The 20,605-nt window shown below is 37.8% G+C and overlaps 2 protein-coding genes across 3 annotated transcripts in view; one reads left to right on the top strand and one right to left on the bottom strand.

Annotated features, from left to right (window-relative positions):
• Lrrtm3 (leucine rich repeat transmembrane neuronal 3) overlaps positions 1–13,584 on the bottom strand; it is a 156,910-nt gene extending 143,326 nt beyond the window's left edge. Inside the window, exons 1-2 of the mRNA XM_013017087.1 lie at positions 13,023–13,584; positions 11,154–12,685 (exon numbers count right to left, since the gene is read on the bottom strand). Of these exons, the coding sequence (XP_012872541.1) occupies positions 11,154–12,685; positions 13,023–13,026 (1,536 nt within the window). The 5' untranslated portion in view covers positions 13,027–13,584. The remainder of the gene's footprint in view (positions 1–11,153; positions 12,686–13,022) is intronic.
• Ctnna3 (catenin (cadherin-associated protein), alpha 3) overlaps positions 1–20,605 on the top strand; it is a 1,343,755-nt gene that overhangs the window by 582,351 nt on the left and 740,799 nt on the right. The gene's annotated exons all lie outside the window — the stretch shown is intronic.

The following is a 20,605-nucleotide window of genomic DNA, read 5'->3' as shown; positions in this document are numbered from 1 at the left end:
TATAATTTACAAAATTATAGTTGTTCATTTATATGTCTAAAGATGTTGAATAGAAATAGTTTTTTTGCCCAATTTCATTAAATTATTAAACTGTCATTTTAATTATTGCTTTTCTCAGAAATTAATAACCATTGGTAGTTCCTTTTTAATGTACATTCAAGTTGTGTGGTTTAACTTATAAATAAAAGTTGGAAAGCAAGAAAGATGTAAGATAAGAGGAGATAAGAGGAAAAGGAAGTTCTAGGGAGAGGAATTAGAGAATTGGCAGAGTGGAATCAAGGAGAGACTGTGATGGGCAGCTTCTACAGTTCTGCCTTCTACATACAGACAATGAGCATATTACCTTGTCCACTGGTGGACATTTGAATTCTCCAGTGCAAGAAGTTCTTTGGAAATATGCATAATTAGAAAGCCAGAGACCTCTGACCTAGGGGTTATGATAGGCTAGTTTTCTTCCTTGTATGGGAAAAGAGGAGGGGACATTTTTAAAACATGCTTTCTGCCTAACTGGTTTGGGTTTTGCAGAGTTGACTTAGAATCACTGGCTACCGAAGCAGATGCAACATTCAGTTTTTACCACTTCTATCTGGCAAACTTGTATACTTACTTTTTTTTTCTGTTCAGATTTTTTTAAAAAATCAGATACTCTAAAAAAACAATGTGACTCAAGGAGAAGCCTGGTGGGTAAAATAAAGAGACATCCCAACTGGAGAGTGAAGGACCTTTCCCAGGAAAAAATAGGCAGAAAAGAGATCACAAATAAATGGCTTTTACAACAAAACATGACTATTCTGTCACCACAAAAATTGAAGTGTATTAGTATTTAAACATTATTTCTTTGTCTCCCAGATTTTTAAAAGCTGCTTGTGCTTTAACAAAACCCCTAAAATGTTCACAGTTTTGGCAACTATCCCAATGAAAAGCATAGAAGTAATTTACTACTGAATGTGATTCTTTAAAGCTGTATCTTTATAAGAATTTTTTTTTTGTCAGTCATGGGGCTTGAACTCTGGGCTTGGACACTGTCCCTTAGCTCTTCAGCTCAAGACAAGTGCTTTACTGCTTGAGCCACAGTGACACTTCCAGTTTTCTAGTGGTTTATTGGAGATAAGAGTCTCACAGATTTTCCTGTCTGGGCTGGCTTTGAACCATGATCCTCAGCTCTCAGCCTTCTGAGTAGCTAAGATTACAGGCGTGAGCCACCGGTGCCCAGCTTATAAGAATATTTTTGAAATTAGCATGATCAATGAGAATATTATATATGGAAAAAGGTGGTATTTATTAAATAAAGACAAAATCTATACATTGACCATATACATGTGAGGCTGATCAATCCAGGTTCCATAAAATTGTTGCTCTAGCCCCTTATCTTAAAGACTAAAAAAATCAGCGCACATATACCCTGAATAAAATATTGGAAGGACGGAGAAATGTTCAATGTTTCTCAAAAATGCAATATAGATACATTAATAACTCAAGCGCAAGGCAGCCCGTGAGATGGTCTCTAGTAGAATTACAAAATACATAAAAGTGTGAAGGGCAAGGTGTAGAAAGACTTGTAGAATGAATAGATTTTGAGTTGAATTGATTATCAATTGAAAGGCTCAGAAAGGGACAGGAGGATTTGGAAGTAGGCAGACACTTTCTACTTCAAGCATGGGAACCAGTCTGGAATGAAGGAAAGGATGTAGTTGGATTTGTGGAGAGGTTTTGGATATTTTTTTGTATAGACCACCACTATTCTTCAGTATTAACCATGGGTTCACTTGCCCCTAACCTTATAAAAATTTAGATTCTCTTTCTTAGATTCTCATTTGCTATCATTCTGAATAAAAATAGATGGTTAGATATGACTATTAAGGTAGATGGGACTACTTAGAAAATGGAGCTAATGGAAAGAAGGAGAAAGTGGCTAGGATGAACCAAGCTTTTACTAAATAATTCCAACTCCACCATCTCCTGTATTCACAGCAGGCAAATAATATATAAAATATGCCTAGAAAAGAAGAGTATAAGATATTCAACAATGTTGTTTCTTTGCCATCTCACAATTATCCTGTGATTTTTTTATACATTTTAAGATGAAGAAGCTGAATCTAAATGTATTGTAGTTATTGAGTCTCAGAAAGGGATTTTCACAGTATTTTGTCCAAGATCTATGACCTAAGCTTTTTTTAGTATACAAAGTTGTTCTCTAAGGAAAAATGAAGTAGGAAGCTGGTGTTTAATGACTTTGAAATTTCTCAAAGATAGTTTACTGAATGAAGCATGGATTGTTGGTCTTGCCATGTTTCCTTCGGGAAGGCTGGTTTATGGCTGAGAAAAAGATAGAGCGGAATCCATGCTTGTAAAGCAATTTGTCCAAGAAGTACTTTCTTCAGCCATACTCTTAGTTGTTCTGGTTATACCAGCTTAGTCTATGGCTTTTTGCACTTAGCTAAATTATTTTATCTCTAAATAAATGTAAGTGCCTTGGATGATAATACTGCCCAGATCTGTGAACAAGACATAAGACACAGAGAACTCCTGGGAATTTCATCAGAGATAATGCTAGAGAAAAGGCATGGAAATGAAACCATGAGGAGACAGAAGGCAGACATACAGAGCTGACTGGATTACACTCGAGAGACAAACCCAGTCCATCTGTCCTAGCATTCCAACCATACAACTGACAAAACAGCAACGCAAACCTCTCACTGTTATAAGTAGGAAAATGGGAGGAATGTAAAACTCAAATTCAAGAATATGATGGAAAATTTGTAAGGCAAATTAGTTGTTGAGATAGGGAAAACCAGAAATCCATCATTTGGGATTATTGTTCAGATTAAGAAATATATAAGAAGGGTTTTAAGACTTTGTTTTGAAATCTACCTTAACCTTTCCCTTTTATTTGTAGCCACCTTGCTGCTTTTGTATTTTAGTGTAAACTAATAAAGTCCCCACACATCTCTATATGTTCATCCATAAAAATCTACTAGAGGAAAAGCCATAAAAATATATGTAGATTTTTACATTTTACTACTCAATCCTCTATGAAAAGTCAATAGGATTAAGTGTATAATGTTTTTAATGACACTGAAGTGGGAAAGGCTGGGAAAACCCAAGATGTACAGATTAGCATTTAGGTAGCAGATAGATACTCTAATAGTAAACCATTAGAAACCATTTAAGAAAGGGATCTAGAGATGTATAATTCAGATTGAAAGGCCTTATGTGCACATGATATGAATTATTTTTTTCAGGGCAGTCCTACAAAATGGATCAAGTATAGGATTAATGATGCTTATTTTCTTTACTGGTTTAATTTATAGGAAGACAGATTCAAGGTAAGAGGACTGTCTTATATATTCAAAAACGAATATGAACTGATGAAAGGTATAATGCCTCCTTCAAAATCATGAAATACTATAGATAAATTCCTGGCTCATAACAAAAACTCAGTTTCATACCAGTACACACACACACACACACACACACACACACACACACACACACACGTAATAAAATGTGGACAATCACATTATAGGATTTATTCATTGGATATGCATTTTTTTCTAGGCATGAGTAGCTTGGTGTAAAACATACGAAAAGCTTATGTAACATGGCCTCTGCTCTGCACATAGATGATTAAATGTTTTATTTTAATTGCAGATTAGTGATGTTACACCCCATCCCCACCTTTTATTTGCTTTGTGGCAATACCCAAGCCAAATGCTTAAGCTTTTTCACGTTGAAATTTTTGTACAAAGTGGGCATACGCCCTTCATAAGTTGACACTGGTCTCAGAATTGTCAGTCTTGTAACTGTTTGAACCGTTGTAACTTGGTTTTCATGGTTATAATCTTATAACCATCTTGTCAAGTTTTCTTCCCCCAAGATAATTCTATTTCTTCAGTGTCAGTGTGATATATTATACAACTTTCTTTTAAAGTCCTGTGAGACTCTGAATCAAAGGGTAGAGGATGGTAGGATGTTCCTTGTTGTAGGAGTGACAACAGCTCAATATTAGTCCAGGAAAAACCTTCTAGCTTCATGCAGCCACCACCCTGCTGTGCAGTGAAGGCTACTCAAGTGTACACAGACTGGATCTCACTGTCTGTGGGCACTTTTTATCACCTTGACTTTATTACGGTATGAATAGGATTTATTTTTAAAGTTCTCGGCAACATGTATTTTATATCCACAGTATTGTAATTAGTGTGATGAGACTTAAACAAATATTGCCTTTGTACCAGGAGCTGGTGGCTCACACTTGTAATCCTAGCTTCTTGGGAGCTTGAGATATGAGGATCATGGTTCAGTGCCAGCCTGGTCAAGAAAGTCTGTAACACTCTTATCTCCACAAAACTACCAAAAAGCCAGAAAGGAAGCTGTGAGACAAGTGGTAGATCACTAGCCTTGAGCAAAAGAAGCTAAGGGTCTCAGGCACAGTGCCTAGGTCTTGAGTCCAAGCCCCAGGACAAACACACACACACACACACACACACACACACACACACACACACACACACACACACAAATGCCTTTGCTAAATTCAGTATCAGCCTTATCATTTATTATGTGAGGCTAAACATGTGCATTTTATCTTTAAGAAGATGACATTTTTGTTGCTGGTATGCTTAAGAGTAGGAGAAAAAGGAAAGTAATAAGGAATGCTTTTTCCTAATGGGAAGGCCAAGAGCCCTGAAAATAAAAAGAAAATATAGAGAATTGTTGAGAAGTTATTCATTTTTTTTTAGAAAAATTTGTAGGAAAGATGAATTAGAAGCTTCTCTTTTTTCTTCTCTTCCCCATAAAATGGATTATTATTGCTCATAGATATTCTGTTGTTAGAAAGTACAGTGGGAATTCTATGCCTCCATCAGAAAGAATGATATTGCCCCATTTGTTAGGAAATGGAAAGACTTGGAAAAATTATATTAAGTGAAGTAAGCCAGGCCAAAAGAAACATAGGTCCCATGGTTTCCCTTATTTGCAATAACTAGTATATGTCTGAATCAAGCAGAAAAGGTCAGGTAAGTTGATGTTAGGGAAATGAACCCTAATATATATATTCAAATGTTTTTTTCTTTCATGCGATTGTTTCTAACACATTTATAAGATTGTTGCTATGTATGTCCCTCCCCCATGGTATAACCCCTGCTTTCACTGTATTTGATGTTGGTATAATTTGTGGAGGGGAAGGGAAAAAACAAATCTTTTAAATAGGGATACAGGTGGAGCCATTGCAACAATGAGATGTACAAGTTGTTATGTCAAAAACGAACTTTACAACTTTGGTGGTGTTGGGGGTGGGGGGAAGATTGAGGGGGGATGGGGGGAGGATGGGATGGGAAGGGGAAACAAAGGAGGAGGCTACAATGCTTGATAAGAAATGTACTCATTATCTTGCCCATGTAATTGTAACCCCTCTGTACACTATTTTCACAATAATAATAATTTAAAAAAAGAAAAAAAGTACAGTGGGAACAAAGATCATCTCTGCTTGGACTTATATTGTGATTGGGCTATTATTCTATCTTTTCCTGGAGTGCCCCTTATTGGCTTTGAGACCTAACTCAAGAACATTCACTTTTTACCCATAAGATAAAAGCTTAAGTTAAAGGTCATTATTAATAAAAGGACAACACTTTGTATTTTATGCTACTTAAAAAATACAACTATTCTTCAATAATTACAATTGATAAAGTAGATAATAGTTTCACTTACAGCTTGTCACTTGAGCCATATCTCTAGGCCTGCATACTATACTCTATTGTGTCTATACTAGGAGATCTTGGGCAATGCCTTTCATGAGGGTGGATGTGTATAACAACCAACAGAGCTACATCATGTAATCAGACCTAGAATATATACTGAGTCCACACAAGATAGTATGAAAACTTACTTGTTTTGCTCAAAAATAATGTCACCCTTACATATAAAAATACAATGTTTATATAGTATGAAGTCAATAAGATTGAAACAGTGGGAGCTGATGGACAGACAACTATTTAATGGTTTGCTATACTAACTCCATTTAGGACCTGACTTGAGTTTTGATTTAGTTTGCTAAGTGTTTGCTTCAGTGTTCTCTGCTTGACATCTTTAGGCCCACTGTACATTGTGAACACTATTGACAGAACCCAAGCCTTGGGAAACATAGGATGGAAGACTCTTTTTCTTTATACATATCAGTACTAAAGACAAATGAAATTATATGTACATATTGATTTCAAATGAGTCTGGGTTTCTGTCACAATCAAGTTACTGATTGTTTCTGACCCATTCCAAACACAGAACACCAGCCAACAGAACTCAGTATCTTACTAACTGCTTTTTAAAAAGAAAAGAGTATCTTCATGTTAGAGTTCATGAAGTGATTATCTTATTTCTGTCCTTCCAATAATATGAGACGTTAACAAGACATGTCTAGTCTGTACATAGCAACCTTCAAATTTAGAAAACCTAAGAAATTTACCTGCAATTACTTGATTAGCAAGTGCTGGAGAAATTTAAATTGAGTTCTTAATTCCTAATTCCTTAATTCTACAATGTGTAGTTGCAATTATTACCCTCAAGTGAAATAGAATTACTTTTAGTTTAGATTTTCTACAGTATCCTACCAAGTTATCCAAAATCATCAATGATTTCAGAGACTAAGTGAAATTTGGCCCAATTCTGTAGGCTGTTATTGAGTGGGAAATAGTTACTCCCACCTGTGAATGTAATTAGTTTTCAAGACCTATTTAATAAACATTATTTAAAGTGTATCTATTCTACTTTCCTCATGATATTTAGCATTTCGATTTACTGATACTTTTTGTGCTCCAAGTTTCTCTCAGCTGTCTCTGATTTTTAATGTAGGTAGCAAAGGGAATATAAAAATATCAAAGCTCTATGGGTTTGCTACAGATAGAGTTTCTAATGAGAATCCAGAGGGGGAAAAAAGAAATAAAAGGAGCAATACAATTTCTGAAATCTTCCTTTCTCATGGCTCAATTCTCAATTGTCATTTCTGGAACCCATTTTTGTCTTAAGCTTCATGGCCGGATGCATTTTTTTTTCTGGTTCTAATCCACACTTTAAATAAGCTATTTGAGCTCTCATCTTGGTAAATGTCAAAGGAAGAGAAGCTATTTCGTGCACCTACAGCATCCTAAAAACCCTTGCCAAATCCATGAATCTGACTCTGCATTATCCTTCTCCAGAAGGAGAACATAATTTCATTATCCATGAATCATCACCTCTTAGACTGTAACATCATTGTCGGAGGGCCTAATAGAACTAGTGTTCAGCTGGCTGAAAGGGGGAAGGGAGAGAGAGCACTGGGGCAAAGCACAGGTCACCGGCACCATCAGCAAACTGGAGAGGAATTGTAAAGCCCAAAGGGGAGTCCTCCCTCCATTGATGGAGCTGAAATACCTAAGGACAGTAAATAATTCATACTGATTCTTTCAAAATGAACGCTAGCATTTGCTTTCCCCAACCTAAATAACATAACATTCTGACTTCTTACCTAAGGAAAATATATTAAGGCATTGAATAAGTGTATCAAAGACTATTCCAACATCAAGGAACATAGCACTTAGAAATATTTCTTATCTATTCCCATTGAGTTATTTGCTTCATATCCTCACGCTACAGTTGTATGACTTGTCTTCTGACATTATTAAAGGAAAAGTGAGTAGACAAAATATACATCAAGTTAGATTATAATCTCATACCGCAGGAAAAGTGACTAAATAAAATTGAAATTCAACCTACAAATCCAAACTTCCGTGTTTGAAATCACGTTTACAAAAGAATTTAGGATGAAAAGCTGTGCATGAATAGCTGTGTTTGTTCTAACTAGCCACTAGAGGTCACTGATACTCTATAGAAATACAGTTGGTTGCCTGTGTCTACTTAGGTACTTGACTCACCAAATCAAGTAAAAAATGGTTTAAATTCTTTAAAGAGATGTAATGCCAACATCCTTGGAAAATACAAACTCACTTAAAATAAATATATCTTGCATAAGTAGTGCTTAGCAGACTGGCACTGGGATTATTCACTCCAGGCTACAGTAGGCGGTGGGTACTGAGGCCACTAAAATGGGGGAAAAAGCACACACACACACACACACACACACACACACACACAGAGTACAGAGACTAAACTCCACTTTTCCTCTTTTCTAATGAAGCATTCAAAGTATGAATGAATTCATGTTTCATGGGTCCCACTCTGCTGCCCAGTTCAACACATCCAGTTGTTTAACTACTGTCACCTTGTAGGGGAATCAAACATGAATATCAATGCTGTTTGTCCACTATGCAATGTGTTCTAGATACTCATGAAAATAGATTTGTGGTTTGTAGTCTTGAAAGTGCCATGGGCTGGAGGTAAGGGCAGCAGCTTCTGATCAGGGGAACATTACAAGTGGCTTTGTTAAATTTCCAATGGCCAAGTAATTAATTGTCTAACCTGCAGGAGTTTTGCATTTGTTCTCAGAAGATACTGTGTAGTAGAGAATTCAAAGGGAGGCATGTGGGAAAGAACTTTTGTCTTGTAAATTCATGTCCCAGATCAAAAATGTGTTTTTCCATCTAAGGTGTTTTCTTTGACTCCTTATTGATTACTAAATTCCTAAGTAAAAAATAGGCATTAAGAATGACCAGCCTTCAAAAATGTTGGTTATTCACTTAATCTTACATCAATTTTACATGCCAACTAGGCTTGGAACTTCAGATATATTTTTCAATAGAGTAACCACATTTTAGGTAGCACAGCAAGAAGTTAAGTAGGACTATAAATATTTGGGATCCATTACTAGTGAGGCAAAAGGTCAAGTCAAAGAATAAAAATGGGTCTTTTTAATTTAATACTGCATTTAATTAATACAATCATCTTCAGTACAGATAAAAATGAGGCTGACCAAAGAAAATTTCTCTTTTAGATGGAATTTGTAGTTACCAACAGTTTATGAAAATGTAAAATTACAAGTTCAGTGAGAAACATCACAGTAGGCTCAGTCATTCAGGCCATAATACTGTAAGGAAATATCTGCATTATTAATCAATTGGGAGTATGTGACTATTTGTCATTAGCAAGTATATATTCAGCAATTATATTGTAGCTATGGTGCTTTTCTAAACTGGTATCTATTTTTAGGTTTCATCAATATCTGAGTACTTTGAGAAATCTACTTTTTTATTGCTTATAGAAGTATGGTTTTAATAATCTGGCTTCCTTGCAATTATATTTCATGGTGATTTGCCTAGATTTTTTTCCCTCTTGTCCTATGAAAAACATCTAAAGTATATAAAAATGCTGGTAAAAATAGCCATTTACTTTTTCTTTTCTTCGTCTTTTTTTTTTTTTTGCTGCAGTGATTCTGTTTTGAAATAACAGGGGCATGGTTAACGATGCAAGGCTTGGCAAGTCAAATTAAATAAAACAGCAATTCCTAATCTTTGCTCCTCTAGTAAATCTGTTAATTTTGGAGGATGGAAGACGATACAGACTAAAGATATATTATTTTTCCCCTGATATCTCAATGGACTGTAGTTCATATCGTTTCAATACAGAGGCTGTGATACTTGTGCTGCAGTCAATAAACTTTCACCAATGACATAAACACATGCAGGCAGCTTGCTGCTTGCCAACAGGGTCTGTACAGAATTGTCCTGATGGATAAGTATACAATACAGATGAACACAGCGACACAGGAATGTCAACAACAGCAACACAAAAGAGAACTGTCATGGGGTGAGTCCTTTTTCCTCTAAGATTTATTTATACATTTACGCAGGCGTTATCAAAGTCATTCTTCCCATTGAGTTGTTGATGGAAAGCCTGTCTTAGAATATGTTCTCTTGTACACATCTGAATGAAATGTCAATCCTCAGGGAACTGCTGTGTGCTGGAGGTATCATGGGACAGGGCAGGACAGCCTGACAAATCCCAGACAGAACAGCATAGACCTAACCATTGTCCTAACTATCTTAGAGTCTTTGAAAATGCTGAGGAGAAATTCTGGTAAGATCCAGCTACAGGCTGGTAAGCAAGGTGCCTTCCCATTTGTAAACCTTGTCACCTTGGAAAGACTCCTAAAGGGAGGAGTCCATGGAGAAATCTGCCTCCTCAAACTTGCCTATTTAATTATTTTAATTCACTAACATGTGGGATCAAAGAGATGGACTGTGAGACCTCTAATCCGATTGTACAGGGATAGGTTTACAGAGAGAAGGTTTTAATTCTCAAACTTTGTGTTTTTCCCCTTTCCTCATGTTCTGTATCTCTGGGCTTGCAGTCTTCCAATCCTTAGCCACGCCCCCTCCCCCCTCCCTTGCTTGCCTAATTGCAAGCCAGATTCCTCTGGAAACTGCTTCTAGGGTTGCTTTAAGACATTACCCTCTTTTGATAGTTTCTTGTCATTTTCTTTGTGAGCAAGGCATTGTTTTAATGTCTCTGTCTGTCTCTACCAAGCCCATCAAGTCAAATCACCTTCTAGGATCACTTTAAACTCCCAAGGTCTGGGGTCACTCATCTTTTCCCTTGATTTCCCAAGGAAACCAGGAGAACAATCTTAGATGTGGGGGGTATTACTTATAAAAGAAGTTTCATCTAAAAGCAAATGCAACCGTGAATGGAATCAGTAAAGGGTCTTATACAACAGGCATGCTATCAAACCAGAGTTCAATCGTCACATTGATTGTGGTATTTAAATTTCAAGGGGCTGATTATGTGGGAAAGGAAGATGACCAGTGGGAATGAATGCAGGCAAAGGGGTAGGGAAGGACCTTGCCAGCAGAGAGAGAGAGAGAGAGAGAGAGAGAGAGAGAGAGACAGACAGAGAGACAGAGAGACAGAGAGACAGAGAGACAGAGACAGAGACAGAGAGACAGAGAGAGACAGAGACAAAGACAGAGAGACAGAGATGGAGGCAGAGACACAGAGACACAGAGACAGAGACACAGACACACTTAGAGACACACACAGACAGAGAGACAGGCAGACAGAGAGAGAGAGAGAGAGAGAGAGAGAAGGGAAGGGAAAGAAAGAGAAGGTGGAAGATTCCTTTTTTGTTGTTGTTGTTTTAGTCACCAGGGTTCAATAAAGCACCACTTATTTCCCAGCTTTTAAGAGCGCTTTTGTTTTGTTTTGTTTTGAATCACAATGGTTCATACCTCACACTCCCTGGAGCCTGATTTGTTATAGGTGCAGGGTCCCGTCCCGTTCAGCAGCATCTCGCTGGTCTCCGTGTTGGTGGGTTTATAATCTACATAAAATTCCTGGGTGCTGGGAGTCATCTGCTTGAGGGACTGCCTTTTCTTCTTCCTGTGCCTTCGCATGAGGGAGCGCTGCTGCAGCTGCTTCATGCTGGCCGGGTAGCGCTTCCACGACACGTAGATCACCAGCAGGATGACGAGCACCGACAGGAACAGGGCCACGCTCCCGGCGATGATTTTATGGAAAGAGATGTGCTCGGGGTCGGCTTCGGTCTCTGGGCCGGGCTCTGTGGCTCCCACCGTGGGAGGGAGAGGGGGTTTGCTTTCATGCTTCGGCCTGGGGAGCTTGGGTTTGAATGTGGGCTTTGGGAGAGCCCGGGCCACATCAAAGCGCTCTGTGGTACTTCGGCCACAGATGCTGTAGTTCTTCACTGCGTCGATCACGTTGACCCCCTGCAGCTCTTTGGGACTGGCACAGATAATTGTATTTTCCCTCAGACCTTTAAAACTTTTCAGCCAGTTTACCAGGGAACAGATATTGCGACTGCATTCCCAGATATTCCCGGCAAGACTGATGTCATTTAAGGATATCCAAGAATCTAAGATCTCCTGCCCAATGAACGTCAGCTTATTGGAATCCAGGTTGAGGCGCTGGAGGTTCGGGACGCACTGGAACACACTGGGTCCGCTGAAAGCCTCGATCTCATTGCCTGACAGATCCAGCCTTTGTAAGGAGCTCCAAGTCCACGACATGGTCTGCCCTATGACACTGATTTTATTCCACTGCAAGTAGAGGTTCTGGAGGCTCACCAGCCTTGGAAAAAGGGCCAGGTTGAGCTTCGAAAACTGGTTGTGCTCCAAGTGAAGTTCTTTGAGTCTGATCATACCGGCAAAGACATTCCTGGCTAAACTTCGGATCCGGTTATATCCCAGGTCCAAAAGTTCCAGGTTGCGGCAGTCTTGGAATATGCGTACAGGGATGGTTCGCAGGGAGTTGGAACGCAGGTGTAAACTGAGCAGTTTCCTCAAGCCCCGAAACTGCTCAGACCCCAGAGAATGCAGCTGATTGTAGGACAGATCCAAGTTCCTCAGATTGGTCACCGGTCTGAAGGTATTGTTTAGAAAATAGGAGATTCGGTTGGAACTCAGGATCAACTCTTTGAGTCTGCGTATTCCATTGAAAGCATTCTCGTCAATGTTACTGATGTGGTTGTGGTCAAGGTACAGCCAGGTGAGCTGGTTGAGCCCTTTAAATTGATTATATTTAAGTTTCTGAAGGCTGTTGTAGCGGAGGGACAAACCTAAGCAACCAGCAGATATGCTCGAGGGTATCTCCTGTAATTTCTGAGATTCACAATATACCATTTTGCCTTCACACCTACAGCCCTTTGGGCAGCCACGTTCAGCAGAAGAAAGCATTGTCAGTAAGACAGTGGGGGCTATCACCAGTGCTACAGCTGATCCGCTCAGTAGCCTAATTACATTGAAACCTGGAAATAAAAACAACTTAGAAAAGTTATCCCCCCAAAAATTTCTCTCTCTATTTTTTCTCATTAATCAAACAAAAAATAGACACGTATATTCATGTTGAGAACTGTAAACATTGAATAACATTTAGTATCAAGTGTCATCTCTCTGTCATTTCAGGAGATGGGCTTTAGAATTTTTTTTTATAGCAGTTAAACAAGGTAACATGTCCACTAAGCAATTGAATTATAGCCTTAGAGCAAACCAAGGCAATCTCTATAATAATTAAGGCAGAATTATTTACACACACTAGAGGATTTTATTTTTCAAGAAGGAAAAAAGAAAAATGGCAAAACATACCCATCCTTTGTATTGTTCAAAGGTCGTCCTTAGGTCTTTTGCTTTGGCTTAGGGGCCACTTGCATGACAGCCCCTGTCAGCTGCACTGTAGTGAGTCAGGACTCGCTGACACCCAGGAAGAAAAATTGGACCCCTTGGGAGATGGACCGATTTTGGAACATTATTCTTTGCCAGCCACGCAGAACACTCCAAGAACAAGTAAATCCCAACACCGCATTCGCATCAAAAATCTTCCTAGGTAATAGGATCTTCATGGATATTACGTTTTTGCATCTTTACAGTTTTTTTTTTTTTCCTCCTGTAGGAAAGGGTTTAAAAAAAAAACACCCAACAACCTGGCTTCTACAATTTCTTTTCAGCAAGCATGATGTATTCCTCCAGGCAACACGGGGCTACCTGGGCCGCCACATCTGTATTCCATAGCCCAGCCGTTCCTGTGACGGGCACCTCCAGTTCAGCCACAGAGCTGTGTTGGAGCCCAGAAGGCAAGAGAGCCCCGTAGCGCGCACACGCTCCGCGCACTCCCGCAGACTGTCATTCTGAAAGCGGCTCGGACTGTTGCTTTGGTTTCAGTGAATGCAGTCTTATGTAAAGCTGCCCCCAGTGGTGAAGAACATTATGGGCATGTGCAGAAATGTCTCTCTTTTATCTTGCAAATGAGCAGACTCTCGGCTGGAAAATGAATGATTCTTTTGGGTGGCCCAATAGGAACTGAATGGCCAGCTTAATCAATACCTAGCAACCTTTTCTGTGATTTCCCAGTCTGGCTTTACAATTTGGCTCTGTCTTGGATTGTCTGTGTCGGCTTGATGGCTGAGCACGTGCGTCCTAGAGTTGGTTTTTCTCTGCCCCCTCCCTTCCCCGCCCCCGCCCCGGAGCTGAATATTAAGTTCACAGATCGAATGTCAATTTTTCTTAACCTCAACGTAGGCTTGGAGCTGAAATTTAGAAAATGAATTATTGAGTTTTTCACAGAGCAGCATTAACTGCTTGTCCATTTGACCTCCTGGAGTCACAGTGACTATATTATGCAAGGTGTCTCAGGATGCTGGAACTCATACATTTTTGGAATAAAGGAGATGACGAATGACCTATGAATTAATGGATTCAATAGCCTTTCTGGTTTTCCCACACGAGATATAATTAGTTTAATGGCTTATGATTTGGTTTGTTATTTTGATGGCTGTGAGGATTTTTTGTTTTTGAAATTAGAAGGCAAACAATCTTTAGTGCTAATGTAAGAATCAAGAGAGATCCTTTAGCTCACGATGCTGCTACTATGTTTTATATTAGTAGTATTTGTTGAGTCCTTTCTAAGTAGTGATTGTGTGTTTAGTAACCAATTTGATGCAGGCCCCATTATCACCTCCATTTAAAAGACGAAGAATCAAGTCTTGAAAGGGGCCGTTTGCATCATGAGCCAACTAAGTGGTAAAGTTGTGATTTGGATCAAAATTGGCTTTAGAATGACTCTTTAACCACTGGATGATTTGGTTTAACAGCATTTGTAATTTTCATTTTTTAAATGAGTCAAGTGAAAATAGATTAAGGGATTGGTGTAATGAAGCTGTTACCAGCATATTACATATTCTTGTTTCATTGGGCTGAAGCTCCTAAAATGGTATAAAAACTAAAGAGGAACAAGTTAGTCTAGAGATTAAGAACTCCCTCCCACTCCACCCCCCCTCCCAAAGCTCCCCAGTTCTAATCCTGGCTACAAATTGCTAGCTATGTAACCTTAAGTGGGTTATTTAATTTCTTTACACCTCAGTTTTCTCATCTGTAAAATGGATTATAAAATTCACATCTCATAAATACATTTAGAGAATCAAGTTAACTTGGTACCCTAAAATACCTGGAATAGTGTGTAGCACATAGCAAATGTGTTATTTGAAAAGTTTCAGCTGTATTACATCATGCATATTGTTTAGTATTGACTATTGACTGTACAGCAGTCCTTAATGCACAAAGAACTAATTTAATGAGCACTTTTTATATTGCACACAGTGGATTTCTCAGCTTCTTTGATGAGAAAGTATCATATCTCTATCATCTCCACTTTATCTTAAAGATGAATCTTTTGGTTCTATGGGACATCACTAATAATTAATCTTCAATCTTTTTATCCCAAGGCAGAACATCCTAATGCTTATCCTAACACCCATCCCCCACAGAGATAGAAATTTTGTTTAAAAATACAAGGTATTCTTTATAATCTCTACTTTATTAGTTTATGTTAGGTGACTTGGCTAAGAGCCAATTAGATAGTGCCTAGACATTCTAAGGATGAGAAGTTTAGTAAATGTTATTCATGATCATCAAAGAACATTCTATAGATATAGACCAGAGCTTTAGGTCATGTACTATTAAGGCATCAGTTCTTATGAAATTATACATTTTGTGAATGCATCTAAAATACCCAGAGAGCTTGTTAAAGAATATATTTTTCCAGGGCTGGAGGCATGGCTCAGTGGTAAGAGAACCTGCCTAATAAGCAAGAGGCCCTGAATTCAAACCTCAGTATTGACAAAAAACCAAAACCAAAACAAACAACAAAAAAGCAAACAAAAAACAAACCTGCATATATTTCCTTCTCCACCCACCAAGATTTTTCACTCTTTAGGATGGAAAATGGTGTTTATATCAGTAGTCTTTGATCAACAAGTAGGTTTAAAAAATCATAGCAGAAGCCTGATTAAAAATAATAAATTTTCTCCTAGGAAAGCTACTATGAAATTTACAATATGGAGCTGAAGACAAAGACCTGCTTTGTCTACTTCAGTTTTTAAACATCTACAACTCTGCTTGGCACATAATAGATGCTAACAAGTATATTTACTGCACAAATACATTTTGAGAAGGGAAGTGACAAATGCACTAAGATAAACTGGCTATGTAATATTAACAGAAAGTTTGTAACACTTGTGATTGAGCCTTTCAGCTTTTCTCCATCAGTGAGGTTGGAAGTAATTTTCAGGAAAATATTTGTGTGTTGTGTGTATATGTGTGCTTGCACATGCATGTGTGTGTGTGTGTGTGTGTGTGTGTGTGTGTGTGTGTGTGTGCACATGAGCTAGTTCTGGGGCTTGAACTCAGGGCTTGTGTGCTACCCATTAGCTTTATTGTTCAAGGTTCTATTTCTTAAGCCACACCTTTACTTATAGCTTTTTGATGGTTAATTGGAGAGAAGAATCTTATGGACTTTCCTGGCCAGGCTGGCTTTGAATCATGATCCTTGGATCATGGCATGAACCACTTGCTCCTGATGATGAAAATACTCTTTTTTTTCTATTAATTTTTTATTGTGAAGATACTGTACAGAAGGTTTACAATAACATGAGTAAGGTAATGAGTACATTTCCTATTGAGCATTTTTTTCTCCCTCCTTTGAAAATACTCTTAAAGGATGTATGTGGAAGGAAAGTAACTCAAAATTTCAAACCTTAGAGGATTAGCAGGCAGTCTTCACTTGTCATTGAGCTATTTCTTAACAGTTAAACCACATATTTCACAAGAATAGTGAAATAATAGTCTTTAGAATATTACCTTTGGCATAATATGATTACTGAACCTCGATCACTGAACATCCCACATGAAACTTCATAACTTGTATATCTTTTTTAAATTAAATTTTATTAGTTGATGTGCAGAGAACTTGTTTATCTTAAAACAAACTAAAAGAAGTAATATTTACAACTCATTTCTCATCTTTGTGCTTTAAAGTCTCTGATATTTTTTACTTCTTTCTTTTTCCCCCATGACAAGTAGTTATTAAGATGTCTTTCTTGCCTAACTGCTTCAGAGGGCTGCTTTAGAATGGCTGGAGGGACTAATCAACTTCATTCTACCTCATACCCAGTATCGCATACCCAGGTCCATATCCCTCATGCCCAGGGACAGTAGCACAAATGAACCTCTGGGTATGTATTTCTCTTACTTTGCTTTCCTAGAACAAATATTCTGTGATTATTTAAGAAAATAATAGTCTGTTTTGTTGTATGCCGTACACTTGGTTTCCAGGCACTTTCCTGATACCTTGGCTCCTGTTCTTTTCTTGGTCTTTTGTTCTTCCTCTGGGTCTTGTGATTGGTATTAATATTGGCCACGGAGCCTTTTCTCAATAGTCAACAGCAGCTTTTCTCAGCTTTGTTGGGCCCTACGCACGCTGTGTGGACCTACCTTTGCACTTGCTCTTCATTCCACATTGTATCTGTCCTGTGTTGTCCTCAGAGCAATCAAGTGCTTGGAAAGAGATGATCTTAGAGATTAGTTGAGAAGTAAAAAAAACAAAAACAAAAAACAAAACAAGCCCAAAGTAAACACAGTTCAAAACTACTAAATACTTAAGAGAGCAGAAATTATTTTAAAGATATAGAGTAGACTGACAAAAAATATACATTGTTAATATTTTAGTAAATTTCTGGTATGATTTCTAGTTCTCTCTCTAATTGGTGACCAGAGCAAGCTGATTATTTCTGATTTGCCTTTTAATACAGGCAAAATTAAACTACATATGTATTTACAAACTTTTTTTCCCATGCTTAACACCACATGCAGAACCTACCATAAATTCCTTGACAAGTTATATTTCTCCAGTGAATCTGGGGCCTCGTGATTTATTCAATTATAAAACATAGTGTCATTTATCTAAACACTTTTTATTGCACTTGCAGTACTGTAAATGGCTAACCATATTTTGTTTAAATTGGGTAAATAAATCAGGTCTCAGGATATAATGCCAAATTTTATTCCAATATGAAACCAAATTGCCAAATATAAAGTTAGAAAAACAAGATTGCAATATGATATACTGACACCTCCAGAGTGACTGGCCCCAAAGATTTTATGTATTTAACAAATACCTAGTCTGAATACCCTTTATCTACTAGCTATTGTTGCCAATACTTGAAATATGTTTAGTATACAAAATAAAGCTCTGTGCTCTTGCGACATTTACATTAGAGAAGTAAGACAATTAAAAATAACCATATATACATAGGTATTAGTAGATAGTATATACTGTTGAAAACAAGGAAACTATAAGAAAGATTGAGATTGTAAGAGATGGGTGGTTGGATGCCATTCAAATAGGATAGTAAGGCTGCTGAGAAAGTTGTCTAAGCAAACTCATGAAGGAGATGAAGGAGATCATGTTTGTTGGTGAACAAACAATTAGTCAAGTTGTCCAATGGGTCTATCATGGAGAAAGCAAGTGACAGAGTGACTGGATAACGAGTGAAAGAGGTCCTAGATGTTGTGTCCTGGAAGGCTTTGTGTGCCATTGTAAGAACCCTAGCTTTATTGTGGAGTAAGTGAAAAGGCAACTGAAGATTTTAGTAGCATACAGATATATAAAAATTAAGCTTATATGTGGAAACACTCAATCCAGTATTGCTGAATGCTTCATTCTTCACAGATTCATACTTTAAATCACCCAGTTCCCACATATGATGGTATTTGAACACTGAGCCTTTTGTGAGCCCTCATGATTGGATTAGTGAGATCCCAAGGATAAGAAGGTATGAGCATTTGTTTCCTGTCCTCTTCTGGCCTCAGCCACAGGAAGGTGGCTTTGTATAAGCTATTACTAATCTCGCTCTAGAAATCAGATCAGCTAGTGCCTTGGTCTTTCAAGTCTCTACAACTGTGAAGAATGAATGTTGTTTGTTGAAATCACCCCAGTAAATGGTATTTTTATAATAGCCCAAATGGACAAGATAATCACTCTTGCTGCTGTTGTTGGAATAGAGGCCAGAAGAGGCTATCCTACAACCCCTGAGAGAGCATGGCAGTACTTGGGCCAGTGGGGCAGCAGTTGAAGCAGTGAGAATGAATTGAATTCTGCATCTATTAGGAAAAAATGAAAAGATTTTTTCTTCATGGGTTACAAGTGGAGATGGAAGTTAAAGAGAGAAATTAAAGATAGCTCCTAGGTTTGTGGGTTAAGCAACTGAAAGCTCAACCTTCATGGGTCATGTTTTGGGAGAATGACCAAGTATGATAAATACTTTTGAATTAAGAATGGGTTTAGATATCTTTGTTTAAAAATTTTAATGAGATTTTAATGTTTGTAATCCCCTTTAGGAATTATATTTTTGAGATGATCTCTCTACATTGCTCAGTGTGGCTTCAAACTTTCTGTCTTCCACCCTCTCAAATGCTGCTATTACAAGTATGGACTACTACGCCAAGATTTAGAAATACCTATTTGATACCGGGCCTCAAAGTGTTGTAAATAGTTAAAATATTATAAAACCATTTTAAATAGAAATTTGTTAAAATGTTTAGAAAAATTAGCCTCTCTATAATAGGAATATGACTTTTTTCCTTTTTTTCCTTTTGTGCCAATTCTGGGGCTTGAACTCAGGGTCTGGGCATTGTCCCTGAGTTTTTTGTTTTGTTTTGTTTTTTTTTTTGCTCAAGGCTAGCACTCTACCACTTGAGCCACAGTACCATTTCTGGCTTTGCCTAAAGTTTATGTGGTACTGAGGATTCAAATCCAGGGCTTCATGCATGCTAGGCAAGCATTCTACAACTAAGCCACCTTCCTAGCCCCAGTAATGTGACTTTCTATGCCCAGACAGTGGCTATATAGTTACATATTGGAGAACAATGAAGACAAAAGCTTTAATTAAATTGAAAACAAAATTTGAATAATTCCCTGATACGTGAAAATTTGAACTATAATTTCTAGAAATAACTTTTGTGAATCCAAAATATTTTTCTATAATAATTTAGATAATAGTATGCTATTTATCACATATGTCATTTAACATTTGGAATTTGAAACTGATTCTGGCCAAACTTCTCAACATCTCACTATGTTCATCTGCAAAATTGAACCCATAAAAATTTTAAAGGTTTTACTTGGGAATATGTTCCATAATTTATGTGTAAGTGCACAGTAAACTATAAAGTGCTATGAAATATTTCTGGAATCAAAATATCTCTGGGAAATATAATTTTCTTTTGATTCCACCTAGGTTAAGGGCATTCACTATAGTAAACATAATCAAGGGACACTAACATGAAGAAGGGCAAGTTAGGATTCACTAGTATTAAGTAATTCTTCATTATGCTCTTCAACAGTTTCAGTACCACAATCAAGTATTATAGACCATCCATTATTGACATTGTAACTTGCAAGTTCCTTCCACCAACAAATGCATTTAGTCTAGATATTGTGAAGCACTTAGTGTTTGTGACCTTACTGTAAAACAAGATTGCCAGAATGCCAATATAGAAATTTCAATTTCCAGTTGGCTAGAATGCTCATATGCATTTCTACATTTCTAATTGTATTCTGATCTTCATCAGAGCATTAACACTTCTCTGAAATATTCTTTGTTTCTATCTGCTTCCCTTCAAGAGCTCCATTAAAAACCCTGTCTGAGCCAGGTGCTGGTGGCTCATGCCTGTAATCCTAACTACTCAGGAGGCTGAGATCTGAAGATCACAGTTCAAAGCCAGCCCGGGCAGGAAAGTCCGTGAGAGTCTTACTCCAATAAACCACCAGAAATCGGAAGTGGTGCTGTGGCTTAAGTGGTAGAGTGCTCACCTTGAGCTGAAGAGCTGAGGGATAG

The sequence above is a fragment of the Dipodomys ordii genome, unplaced genomic scaffold, assembly GCF_000151885.1.
Source record: "Dipodomys ordii isolate 6190 unplaced genomic scaffold, Dord_2.0 Scaffold34, whole genome shotgun sequence".
Lineage (NCBI taxonomy): Eukaryota > Metazoa > Chordata > Mammalia > Rodentia > Heteromyidae > Dipodomys > Dipodomys ordii.
This window is presented reverse-complemented; position numbering and strand designations above follow the sequence as displayed.